At 43.7% G+C, this 12,414-nt stretch overlaps 2 protein-coding genes across 4 annotated transcripts in view; one reads left to right on the forward strand and one right to left on the reverse strand.

Annotated features, from left to right (window-relative positions):
* Nucleotides 1-3,831, forward strand: part of LOC121954631 (phytanoyl-CoA hydroxylase-interacting protein-like) — a 58,660-nt gene extending 54,829 nt beyond the window's left edge. For both annotated transcript variants that reach the window (XM_042502265.2, XM_088086398.1), the window contains one exon: nt 1,017-3,831. In XM_042502265.2, the coding sequence (XP_042358199.1) occupies nt 1,017-1,557 (541 nt within the window). In that variant the 3' untranslated portion in view covers nt 1,558-3,831. The remainder of the gene's footprint in view (nt 1-1,016) is intronic.
* The window catches only part of LOC121954630 (protein FAM13A-like), a 29,057-nt gene continuing 19,112 nt past the window's right edge, over nt 2,470-12,414 (reverse strand). For both annotated transcript variants that reach the window (XM_088086397.1, XM_042502264.2), the window contains 7 exons: nt 12,272-12,353; nt 11,224-11,459; nt 7,081-7,164; nt 6,823-6,924; nt 4,457-4,668; nt 3,878-3,979; nt 2,470-3,431 (listed from right to left, as the gene is read on the reverse strand). In XM_088086397.1, coding sequence (XP_087942523.1) covers nt 3,308-3,431; nt 3,878-3,979; nt 4,457-4,668; nt 6,823-6,924; nt 7,081-7,164; nt 11,224-11,459; nt 12,272-12,353 — 942 coding nt within the window. In that variant the 3' untranslated portion in view covers nt 2,470-3,307. The remainder of the gene's footprint in view (nt 3,432-3,877; nt 3,980-4,456; nt 4,669-6,822; nt 6,925-7,080; nt 7,165-11,223; nt 11,460-12,271; nt 12,354-12,414) is intronic.

Genomic DNA, 12,414 nt, shown 5'->3' on the forward strand with positions numbered 1-12,414 from the left:
AGCATCAATTATGGATATAATGACGACCTCTGGAGTGATAGCAGTGTAATTACAATTCATAATTGGAGCTTTGGAGCTGAGATATTGTCCGTGGGGAAGATCTGCAGCTGTCACAGAAGCATTCATTGGTTTGAATGTTCATCTGTTAATTTGTTTTCTGAAAGCTGCTTTCCTTTTTCTGCAGTTTGTCATAATGATAAGGAGATATTCTGTTTTTCAGCAGAGCAGTCTTCTCTCCCTAGTTTTTTTTTTTTTTACAGACAGACTGGACTAATGTCATTACAGCTCCAGAAATAGTAATAATAGTATTCTGAGAGTTCTTTTTGTGTTATGTGACTGGCTGCATCTTACACACTTAATTAGCTTCCCCCCAAACATGTCACACTGTCTCAAATGCTATTTTAAATGGTAAATGAACTTGTACTTATATAGGAATTTTCTGGTCATTTTTGACCACTCAAAGCACTTTAACACATCGAGTCACGTTAACCCATTCACACATACATTCATAGGTTTTTGGCTGAGTCTACTTGGCAAGATGCCTCCTGCTACTCAGTTTTTTTACACATTCACATGCTTTTACATAATATCATAATTCAGTATTCTGTGAAAAATGTGACAACAAATGACAGTTTAGTATACCACAACAAAAATAATGATAAAAGGTCAGTTAAGTATGCCATAATAAAATTGGAAAAAATTGTCATGATGTGGTATGCTATGAAAAATGTCATAAAAAATGTCACATAAAATGCCAGAAAAACATTGTCAAGTATGTTGAAAAAAAAATTAAGTCATTGTATAGTATGTTGTTAAAAATGTAGTAAAAAAGTACCACAAAGGCTTGATATAATATTTTGTTAAATATGATATCAATTATCAATATATATAAAATCAAACTACCTCTAAGCCCTCAAATGAAACAGCTGCCCTAATAAAACTTGCAGTGAGAGTGCAGAATTCTTACAGTTTTATACTCACAGCCAATTTTCTTCTCTTTTTATTCCAAACTCCAGGGAGGCACAGAACAACAGGATGCTCCAGTCAGTGAAAGACAACAGTGGCAGCCATGGCTCACCCATCAGTGGCAAGCTGGAGGGCATTTTCTTCAGCTGCAACACAGAGTTCAACACAGGCAAGCCTCCGCAGGACTCCCCGTACGGCCGCCAGCGCTTTGAGGTCCGAGCTGACCTACTCTTCAACCCCGACACCAACCTGTACTTTGGAGACTTCTACTGCATGTATACTGCCTACCACTACGTTATTCTGGTCCTGGCACCAAAGGGCTCCGTAGGTGACGAGTTCTGTAAGCAGAGGCTTCCTGCGCTAGACATCACCAACAATCGCTTCCTTACCTGCAAGCAGGATGAGGGTGACGGCAGTCTGGTGTTCCACCACGCCCAGGATGTTATCCTGGAGGTGATCTACACGGAGCCCGTGGACCTGGCAATAGGCACGGTGGCGGAGATCAGCGGGCACCAGCTGATGAGCATGTCCACAGTGAATGCCAAGAAGGACCCGAGCTGCAAGACCTGCAACATCAGTGTGGGGCGCTAAGGCCGAATGTAGAAGAGGGAGGGAAGGACTGGAGGTGACTGACCTTTAAACACACACAGGAAGTCCACATGTACTGATGAAGCAGACCAACACATGCATGAAGCAGCAGATTTTGTAGGCTCCCAGACATGCACACTGACATATCTCTGACACCGCTCTGTACTCTGAACCATCATTCCCTAAGAAGAGTGGAGGAAAGGTAAACACTTTTCACTCACCTGCACTGCTGTCTCATCTGAAAAGGGTTACCCTAAATGTTGAAAACATAAATAAAACATAAAGATTTCCCAACTGAGACACCAACAACACATCCATCCATCCTTCAAGTCAACACAGGCGTACTGACTAAACCCTTTAACTGTACTAACGTGGGCTGCTTCAATCCAATTTCCTGTTACTTTAAAACACTTGTCCCATATTTTATTAATGACCTTTGCCTTGTTATTATTGATGTACTGATGATCGACTGTCCACTGTCTTGGTGGACAAGGATTTTGTTGTTTCCAGTTACTTTGACTGTCGTTTTAGAAATGTTTTCTTCTCATTCCACAGTAGATGAATTCAGACTTTTTTTTTTACCTCCTACTAGTGGCACAGACTGGTACTACAATTTTCTAGGGCTGCAGCATCAATAGTCATCTTCCTTTATACCAAAGGTGTTAAAAACAAGACGTGAAACCGCTGTGGAATCTTAACACTATGAATGCAACAGCCTCTAAAATGTGTTTTCACTAAGACTTTGATGACCAAGTGTGAACTACTTGTTAACCTTTAAAAAAAAAGCATGATGCAGCTCTGTGCAGCATGAGTTTGAAAGCTGTCAGTACCTCTACCATAGCAACCTTTTCTGCAACAGTCGCTCTTGTTTTACTGTAGTCTGTGGAAAGAAAGAAAGTAGAACCATAAACTGTGTTTAGCAGAATAAATGTGAAAAAATATTTATTTTTATCGATACATTCATATATATATTATCTATATATATAGAAAATTATATAAACCAGAAGTGCACAATGTCACAAGCTCTGATCATTGTCAACAACAGCATTTAGGGGGAATTATCTTCATACAGGCAAAATAGGGGGGATAAACACTAATAATTTGACAGCTGATAGAACTTGCACTACAATGCCAACATCCACACGCTATTTTCGAAGGTGAACATGTCAATTGAGTGGTCACATTTTAGATCAACTGAAATTTTGAATGCATATCATAGCACAATGTAGGACTAAAAAACTGACATGCACAAACACGACAGGATTGTCTCATTGATTGCATTTAAGCTTACACATTTTTTTGCCAAGATAGCACTTTTTAAAAAAAAAAAATAATGCAGTTTCCACATTAACTACAGACGAAGCTGTCAAAAAATATTTTTTTGGCAAGGAAATAAGCAAGTAACAAAGTGCCATAATATACATAGAATAATCTTAAATTCACTAATATGTAACTAACATCAAGTTGTTACAGCTCGTCATCCTCGACATAAATTAGTGCTACATAGAATACACTTGCTACATCAGGTTTGTAGATGCGTCATAATGACAAAGGATGTGTTTTTGGGACTTGAGGGAATTCTGCATAACTGCTTTTTACGATTGTCACGATTTCCATCCGTTTTTCTCATGTAAAATGCATCAACATAATGAGCATGGCATGAAACAAGACCAGACCCATCGGCTTCACAACCTGATTTTCCAGAAATGATCGAGTCCTGTTAAGTTAGAGAAAAGTCCCACTGTGAGTTAACTCAACTGCTCTTGGTTGAGTCCTGTTTACTGAGCAGGGCCTCCAGTAGACGGAGCTTTGCTTTGAGGTTCTTATACTGGCAGTACTCCTCCGCCATCGGTCCACGGTCCTCCTTCTGACAAGCCCTGTTAATACACGGAGGGGAAAAAAGATGCAAACACAAGGCAAAACTAGCAGTTTCAAACAACCTGCAGCAGCTTCCATCACTGGTTGATAGTCCCTATGTTGCCTTACTCAGATAGCTTTGTACAGTGTGTATTGTAATCAAAAACTTACTGTATTTACTTTGGAGGACTAACATGTACAGTAGAAAGGATGTGTACAGTTCAGAGCAAACGTCTATCTCTTCGTCTCTTTCCTGAGCTCTCTGTGCTGTATTATCGTTAAATGAGTGTGCATTACACTGTCGTACCATTACGATGGAATTTCTTTCGTGGATGTTTTTTCTTTGTTTTTCACAAGGCATTGTTGAAAACCAAATGTTCCAAGTTTATTAAAAGACTAAATAAAATTCAAAGCCAAGTAGTTTGGATGTGCTGTGTGTGAGTGTCTGTGTGTGTGTAACCTTTACCTGCCGGTTTGTGTGTAGAAATGATCCTCAAACTCTCGGAGCGCTTGGTGAAGCCTCCGCTTCTCTGATCGTGCTGTCCTAAGGTGATCCAGTAATTCTGGTCTGTCGAGAAAAAAAAGAAATTGGCTGTAAATAGGTAAACTTAAACTATGACCACAAGTACTTTATAGGAATACTTCACTCACAAGAAGACCATTTTTATTTCAGATAATTAGACCATGCTACCTTGAATTTGGAAAGATTTGTAAAGAGAAGCGTGTTTAACACCAAAACTATAAAACATCTGTTTACAAACTCTCCCACAACTCATGCAGTATAATCCAAGTCTCATTTATCCAGTCGCATGCTCAGTGCTTCCTAACAGATGTATTTCCAGAACAAAAACAAAAATCTTAGCATTGGAGTCTGAACTGGAGTCTCACGCGCGCACGCACACACGCGCACACACGCACGCACACACACACACACACACACACACACACACACACACACACACACACACACACACACACACACACACACACACACACACACACACACACACACACACACACACACACACACACACACACCCCATACCTGGAAGCTTCATGTAGTGTTGCCATGGTGATGATCTGTGGCTGAAAACACTTCACCTCCTCCAGCGGGGACACCAGCGGTGTTTCAGACATTTCTAAGGGCGGATGCGGCGACTCATCTGAGGACACACACCTGGGAGATTTCAGCCGGAGTCGCTGCAGCCTGGGGCTTCGCTGTTTGGGATGCTCTTCGTCAGAGCCCTCCTCTTCCTCCTGTATAAAGACACACAAAGGGATGACTAATCTGTCATAATAAACATGAGATTAAAAAAAAAACAGGGGTAGCAATGCAGTCTGTTTTACTGGCTCTACTAACTATTCACCCTGTTGGGAATCATAGGGTCTTTTTGCAATCATATACATACTATTTTTCCAAGTATGACAAAACATTGAGCATATAATGCGTTCCAGTTGCATAGTGCGTAGAATTTGTGAATGCAAGAAATGTCCAGATGTGCATTAGGTTAGTTTAAGTTTCTGAGTATGAGACATGAGTTTACTGGACAAACTCATTTGCCCCAAAATACATTGCAGCTTTTTTAGACTGTCCAATGGCAGACTGCGAAGTAGACAGTTTAAATAATTAACCATTAGATAAAAATTTATTTTACTTTTTTAATTTGCCTTTGCATTCAACAGTAGCTCAAACCAGTAAGGTTATGATAGATAAATTCATGTGTTGCAGAAAAGAAGTATTGCTCAAATCAACTGAAGCATAAACAGTCTCCTGCAGTATGTGAAGCAGGCAGTATGTAATACATTCTGAGTGAATATGTGTTGTGCAGTATATTAGTATGCAGTTTCGAACACAAACATACTATGTTATGGTTTATATTTACATTGATTACTAGCAAGTCAAAGAGCAGAGAGATTTCAGAACTACTTGTCTTGCCATTGTTTATTCTGCAGAATAAACTCGGGGTTATTGCACAAAAGTAGAATTTAGATATCCGGGATAACGGAAAAGGGGTTAGAGGCTTGACCTAGCGTCATCTGTGACTCCTGACTTTATCCGTTGCACGTCGGCTAAACCAGGATGAGAAGGTGCAACTATGTCAAGCCAGTAAGTATTTGGGATAAATGCGCGTTCACGGTTATCATCAGTAGACCACATGTGTCGATCACAGATCGTCGTGATGCAGACGTGGAGAAAATGCGTGTACAGTAGCGGAGTTTTCAGCGAGTGAGCAGCAGCTTGTCATGCAAATGTTATGAGCAAGAAAAGCATATGATGTGCAAAAAAGCGAAATATGGATGTAATGTCACGGATTCAAGGATATCAAAGATAATGTGGTGTAGTGGATACTTATATCGTTTTCCGCCCGCGGGTCTCGGGTTCAAATCTCCGTTAATGCGACCTTTGGCTCTAGATTAAAATTTACATTAATCACTCAATATTTTTAACTGCGGCTGCACTGACACGTCGTCATTACCATGCAAGGAGATACTTGGTATCTTTTCAAATCGGTTGGACATTTTTTTTTTTTTGTTTTACTACTGCATTTTTGGAGCAATCTGTCGGGATTAATAGAGTTCTATCTTATCTTATTTCATCTTATCTGACACTTTGCCTGAAAAGTTGGCAGTGGAAATTAATAATTCATTAAATGTATTATGAAGACTAATTATTTTTATCAATGCCACACAGACCATCTGAGGGAGGGTGAGAGCCTCATCACTGACTTCATTGAAACCACCTTTTCAACTTCATTAGCCATTTCTAATCATCTCAACAAATGTAATAATTACCTACCAGTATATTACATATTCACTGAACACCTGACAGTAACATGATCAGGAGGACAGGTGGTATTGTAGACCAGTGCTGACTTTAACTGTTTGGCCCTGGTTTAAATCTCCCTCAGTGTGCATGTTACCTTTAACTTCACACTGAAAATGATAGCAGGCCTACTTTAATGTATTACAGAGTGTAAGTCTATTTTAATGCAGGGTAATAAAAATGAATAAAAAATAAAGAGGCCATAAAGATCATGGAATAATTATAAAACATCTTTATTTCTGATCAGAGTGACAGCTGACTGAAGAAATCAGGCACCAGGATTAAACAAGCCTGGCTGTTAGCCTGGTCAGGAGCAGGCTAAATCTCCATGGTAACTTATGTGCCTCTGCTTTCATGCAATCCAGTCAAGGCAAAATTCAGCCTGGATACAGTAGCCCTCTGATGTCTCATAGATGTCTCAAATGTTTGCTGTAATGTTCACATTTGGCCGCTAGAGGCCAGTAGAGTGACTTCTGTATGCCATGTTCAATTTTAATCACACATAAGTAAAATACAGTGGGTTTGAGTAGTTCTTGACATCTCGTTTATTTTGAAAATTTAAAATTGAGCATTAGATGTATACTCACAATGGTTGTGATGACTGTTGTGGCAGAAGAAATCAGCAGCTGCTTGAGAAGACGGTACCGATCATAGAAAGGTTTCATCAGAGTCCGCTCCTGCCTGGTACTCTGAAGCACAAACAAACAATTTTGTTGTTAGCGTTAATACACAAACAGAAATTAAGAGAAACCAGTAATGAAAGAGAAGGAGAGGTGGAGCGGTCAAGTTAAAAAAAATAAGCATAAGACATGAGCATATAAGTGAGTCATCCACACTGCTCTTACTGGTCGTCCGTGCAGACTCTCAAAGTAGAGTAAACACTTCTGCAAGCTGGTCTTCTCCATAGTCATCTGGAAATGGGACATCTCCTGCACAAACAGGCACAGCGCAGACTGTTAACAGTTATGCAATTCGGTCGACACATTTCAAACATTGGGCCTCATGCAGCAACGTTCTCTTAAATGTCTCTTATATTTTCTGGTTAGAGAAAATACAAGAGTCAACTCCAGATGCACCAAATGCTCTTAACCACCAAAATCTATTCTTACCCAGATGAGGTCTATAATGAATCCCACTGATCATAAGTCCCCTAATAACATAGGTAACTCCCCCTAAACACTATATGAGCCCAGATTTTGAGTCGTGTGCAAAGGCTGGAGAGATGGCACCAAAAAAGGCTGTAAGAACAAAAACTTGATGCATGCTGTTAAATAAACTTAAACAAAATGAATGTGATTTCAAGAAATATAATGAACTATTAAAACTAAAACCCCTCCCTGAGCTACCACCTTATCATTGTGGAGGGGTTTGCGTGTCCCAGTGATCCTAGGAGCTCAGTTGTCAGGGGCTTCATGCCCCTGGTAGGGTCACCCATGGCAAACAGGTCCTAGGGGAGGGACCAGACAAAGTGTAGCTCACAAGACCCCTATGATGACGAAAACCAATGGTCCAGAGTTCCCCTCGCCCGGACGCGGGTCATCGGGGCCCCCCCCTGGAGCCAGGCCTGGGGGTGGGGCTCGATGGCGAGCGCCTGGTGGCCGGGCCTTTGCCCATGGGGCCCGGCCGGGCACAGCCCGAAGAGGTGACATGGGACCTCCTTCCCATGGGCTCACCACCCGTAGGAGGGGCCGTAGGGGTCGGGTGCCATGTGAGCTGGGCGGCAGCCAAAGGCGGGGACCTTGGCGGTCCGATCCTCGGCTGCAGAAGCTAGCTCTGGGGACGTGGAACGTCACCTCTCTGGTAGGGAAGGAGCCTGAGCTGGTGCGCGAGGTTGAGAAGTTCCGACTAGATATAGTCGGCCTCACCTTGACGCATGGCTTGGGCTCCGGAACCAGTCTTCTAGTGGTGAGTTGGCTCCGATGGTGGGGGAGGACGCTGGTCAGACCTGGCAGACCCAAACGCATTGTGAGGGTCTGCTGGGAACGTCTGGCAGAGTTTCCCGTCAGAAAGAGCTTCAACTCCCACCTCCGGGAGAGCTTCGACCATGTCCCGGGGGAGGCGGGGGACATTGAGTCCAAGTGGGCCATGTTCCGTGCCTCCATTGCTGAGGCGGCTGACCGGTGCTGTGGCCGTAAGGTGGTTGGTGCCTGTCGGGGCGGCAACACCCGAACCCGCTGGTGGACACCGGCGGTAAGGGGTGCCGTCAAGCTGAAGAAGTAGTCCTATCGGGCCTTCTTGGCCTGTGGGACTCCTGAGGCAGCAGACAGGTACTGACAGGCCAAGAGGAGTGCGGCGGGGCGTGGGAGGAGTTCGGTGAGGCCATGGAAAATGACTTCCGGATGGCTTCGAAGAGGTTCGGGACCACCGTCCGGCGTCTCAGGAGGGGGAAGCGGTGCTCCGTCAACACTGTGTATGATGGGGATGGGGCGCTGCTGACCTCGACTCGGGATGTTGTGAATCAGTGGAAGGAATACTTCGAAGACCTCCTCAATCCCACCGATACGCCTTCCGGTGAGGAAGGTGAGGAACCCCCTGGGGACTCGGGGGTGGGCTCCTCTATCTCTGGGGCTGAGGTTACCGAGGTGGTCAAAAAGCTCTTCGGTGGCAGGGCCCCGGGGGTGGACGAGGTCCGCCCGGAGTTCCTCAAGGCCCTGGATGTTGTGGGGCTGTCGTGGCTGACGCGACTCTGCAACATTGCGTGGACATCGGGGGCAGTGCCCTTGGACTGGCAGACTGGGGTGGTGGTCCCTCTTTTTAAGAAGGGGGACCAGAGGGTGTGTTCCAACTACAGGGGGATCACACTCCTCAGCCTCCCTGGTAAGGTCTATTCGAGGGTACTAGAGAGGAGGGTCCGCCGGATAGTCGAACCCCGGATTCAGGAGGAGCAATGCGGTTTTCGCCCCGGTCGCTGAACTGTGGACCAGCTCTGGACCCTTGGCAGGGTCCTTGAGGGTGCGTGGGAGTTTGCCCAACCAGTCCACATGTGCTTTGTGGACTTGGAGAAGGCATTCGACCATGTCCCTCGGGGAGTCCTGTGGGGGGTTCTCCGGGAATATGGGGTTTCAGACTCCCTGATACGGGCTGTCCGTTCCCTGTATGACCGGTGCCAGAGCTTGGTCCGCATTGCCGGCAGTAAGTCGAACTCGTTTCCGGTGAGGGTTGGACTCTGCCAGGGCTGCTCTTTGTCACCGATTCTGTTCATAACTTTTATGGACAGAATTTCTAGCCGCAGCCAGGGTGTTGAGGGGGTCCGGTTTGGTGACCTCAGGATTGGGTCTCTGCTCTTTGCAGATGATGTGGTCCTGTTGGCTTCATCAGGCCGTGACCTTCAGCTCTCACTGGATCGGCTCGCAACCGAGCGTGAAGCGGCTGGGATGAGAATCAGCACCTCCACATCCGAGGCCATGGTTCTCAGCCGGAGAAGGGTGGCGTGCCCCCTCCGGATCGGGGACGAAGTCCTGCCCCAAGTGGAGGAGTTTAAGTACCTCGGGGTCTTGTTCACGAGTGAGGGAGGGATGGAGCGGGAGATCGACAGGCGGATCGGTGCAGCGTCTGCAGTGATGCGGACTCTGCACCGATCTGTCATGGTGAAGAGGGAGCTGAGCTGAAAGGCAAAGCTCTCGATTTACCGGTCGATCTTCGTTCCTACCCTCACCTATGGTCACGAGTTTTGGGTAGTGACCGCAAGAACAAGATCGCGGGTACAAGCGGCCGAAATGAGTTTCCTCCATAGGGTGGCTGGGCTCTCCCTTAGAGATAGGGTGAGAAGCTTGGTCATCCGGGAGGAGCTCAGAGTAGAGCCGCTGCTCCTCCGCGTTGAGAAGAGCCAGATGAGGTGGCTCGGGCATCTAATTAGGATGCCCCCTGGACGCCTCCCTGGTGAGGTGTTCAGGGCACGTCCCACCGGTAGGAGGCCCCGGGGAAGACCCAGGACACGCTGGACAGACTATGTCTCACAGCTGGCCTGGGAACGCCTCGGGGTCCCCCGGGAAGAGCTGGAAGAAGTGGCCGGGGAGAGGGAAGTCTGGGCTTCCCTGCTTAGGCTGCTGCCCCCGCGACCCGACCCCGGATAAGCGGAAGAAAATGGATGGATGGATGGATGGATATTAAAACTAAGAGTGCACATGCAAAAAGGTTTGAATACTTTGAAAAACTCAAAATAATTAAAATAATTAAAAGAAAAAGCAGTACATCCTCATAAATACAGTTTACAAAAGAAGCTGGAACTATGAAATGGTTTTTGCATTAAAAATGACTTACAAAAAAAAAGAAATAGTTGCAAATTAATTTAACTGAACTGACTAATTGTTTCAGCTGCTCTTGTATATTTTCATATTTTTGGTTTGCGCGCAAAAATCTTAATTTGTAAAGTAGTTATCTAATAACAGAAGTGGAGTAAAAAGTACAGTTTTTCTCTATGAATTGTTGTGAAGTAGAAGATAGCGGCATGAGATTAAAATACTCAAATAACGTGAATTTGTACTTAAGTACAGTGTTTGAGTAAATGTAGTTAGTAAAATTACACCACTGGTCAGCAGAGGGATGCATAGTAACTGTAATGTATAGTAGTGTTCCTTTAGCCCTGAAACTAAATAATCCAGTCATTATAAAACCTTAACAAAATTTGATTATATGATATTCAAGCATTTTTAACAATGTTCCTCAAATATAAAACTTTTTTTCTGTTGAACAGTAATTTGTGGACTGTGAAAGCAAGACGTTTTTCCTCTTATTTTGGTAAAAGTGCTTTCGAGCACTCGTAAAATTGTCTCTTACCTTGGTGAAAAGCAGAAACAAAACATCGGCAAATCCCAAAAACCAGTGGGTACGAACAAAATATAAACAAATCCTGGATGCGAGCAAAAATAAGAGAAAATTTGTACATATATAATTTCTTGCAAGAGGCCCATAAACACACAGATTTTCCCATGAAGTCGACCACCAAACCTAAGTTACAATATCTGGTGAAAGATTTCAGCAGTACAGACCTTAACACTGTCGGGAAGGCCCAGCTCTCGTCGTCTCTCCTTCAGCCTGTTGGTTATAATGTTGACCGTCTCTTCCACATGTGGCTTGGCGTTGCTGTTGTTGTTGAGTTGCTGCAGCTCGGTTCCTGTTGTTGCTGCCTCCCTGAGATCTGTGTTGGTCCTGCAGGTTTCAGCTGATGGGCTGAAGTCTCCCTGCCCTCTCAGACCGCCTTCTTCTGATTGTCTCATCTTTAGCTCTACAACAAGACAACAGTACAGAGGAACATGGTGACATTTAAACTGGGACCATGTGAATCTAAAATTTGGACTGTGGTTGTTTGATAAACATGTTGATATTGTGAAAAATTTTGGAAAGTAATTACATTAAGTACATGTAAGCACGTACTGTAATTAAGTGCAGAGAGTATTTTTTTATTTTATGCTGCTATATACTTCTGAACAAGTACTTGCCTTGTCAACTTTGACAGCTGTAGTTGCTTTTCAGATTAAGATTTTAAATTAAAACCACACTATAATCTTATAAAATACAATGCATTTATAAAACTTAAACCAGTGCTTTCAGACATTTCTAGCTTGTGGCTCCTTGCCAAAAAAGAAATGTGCAGTTATCACATTGCAGATGTCCGAGTTATTAGCAGTTCCAATCAAACCATGATGTTTCCATTCATGTTTTAGGCCCATTTGAGGTAAAACTCTCTGAGTGTTTCTTCTTTTCTACCCAAATCATTTAGCTGTACCTAAAATTGTTATGAATAGCTACAGCAGAAAAATGATACTTATGCATTGATGCATCATTATTTATAATTAGCAATTACATATATTATAATATGTTGGTCAAAGGGGCCATGTACAGCAGAATGAGTATTTTTACTTTTGATGGTTTAAGTACATTTAGCTGATAATACTTATGTACATTAACTGTAGTAGGATTTTAAACAAAAGTCTTTTGCATTTGTACTTTTACTCAAGCAAAGATCTGAATAGGTCTTCAACCACTGCGGTCATTATTTCAAGTGTTTGAGTGTGTGTTTATGGTTATGAAACTGACCTTTAAGCTGCTTGCGACTTCTGATGAGCTCCTTCATCAGTCTGGCCACCTCTGGATGAGCCGTCTTGTCATTATGAGCTGGCTGAAAAAAACAACAACAACAATACTTACATCACTAGTGACCTTGTCTCCTCTTCCAGGTC

This window comes from Plectropomus leopardus, chromosome 13, assembly GCF_026936395.1.
Source record: "Plectropomus leopardus strain MGB_pleo_1.0 chromosome 13, ASM2693639v1, whole genome shotgun sequence".
NCBI classification, from domain to species: Eukaryota; Metazoa; Chordata; class Actinopteri; order Perciformes; family Serranidae; genus Plectropomus; species Plectropomus leopardus.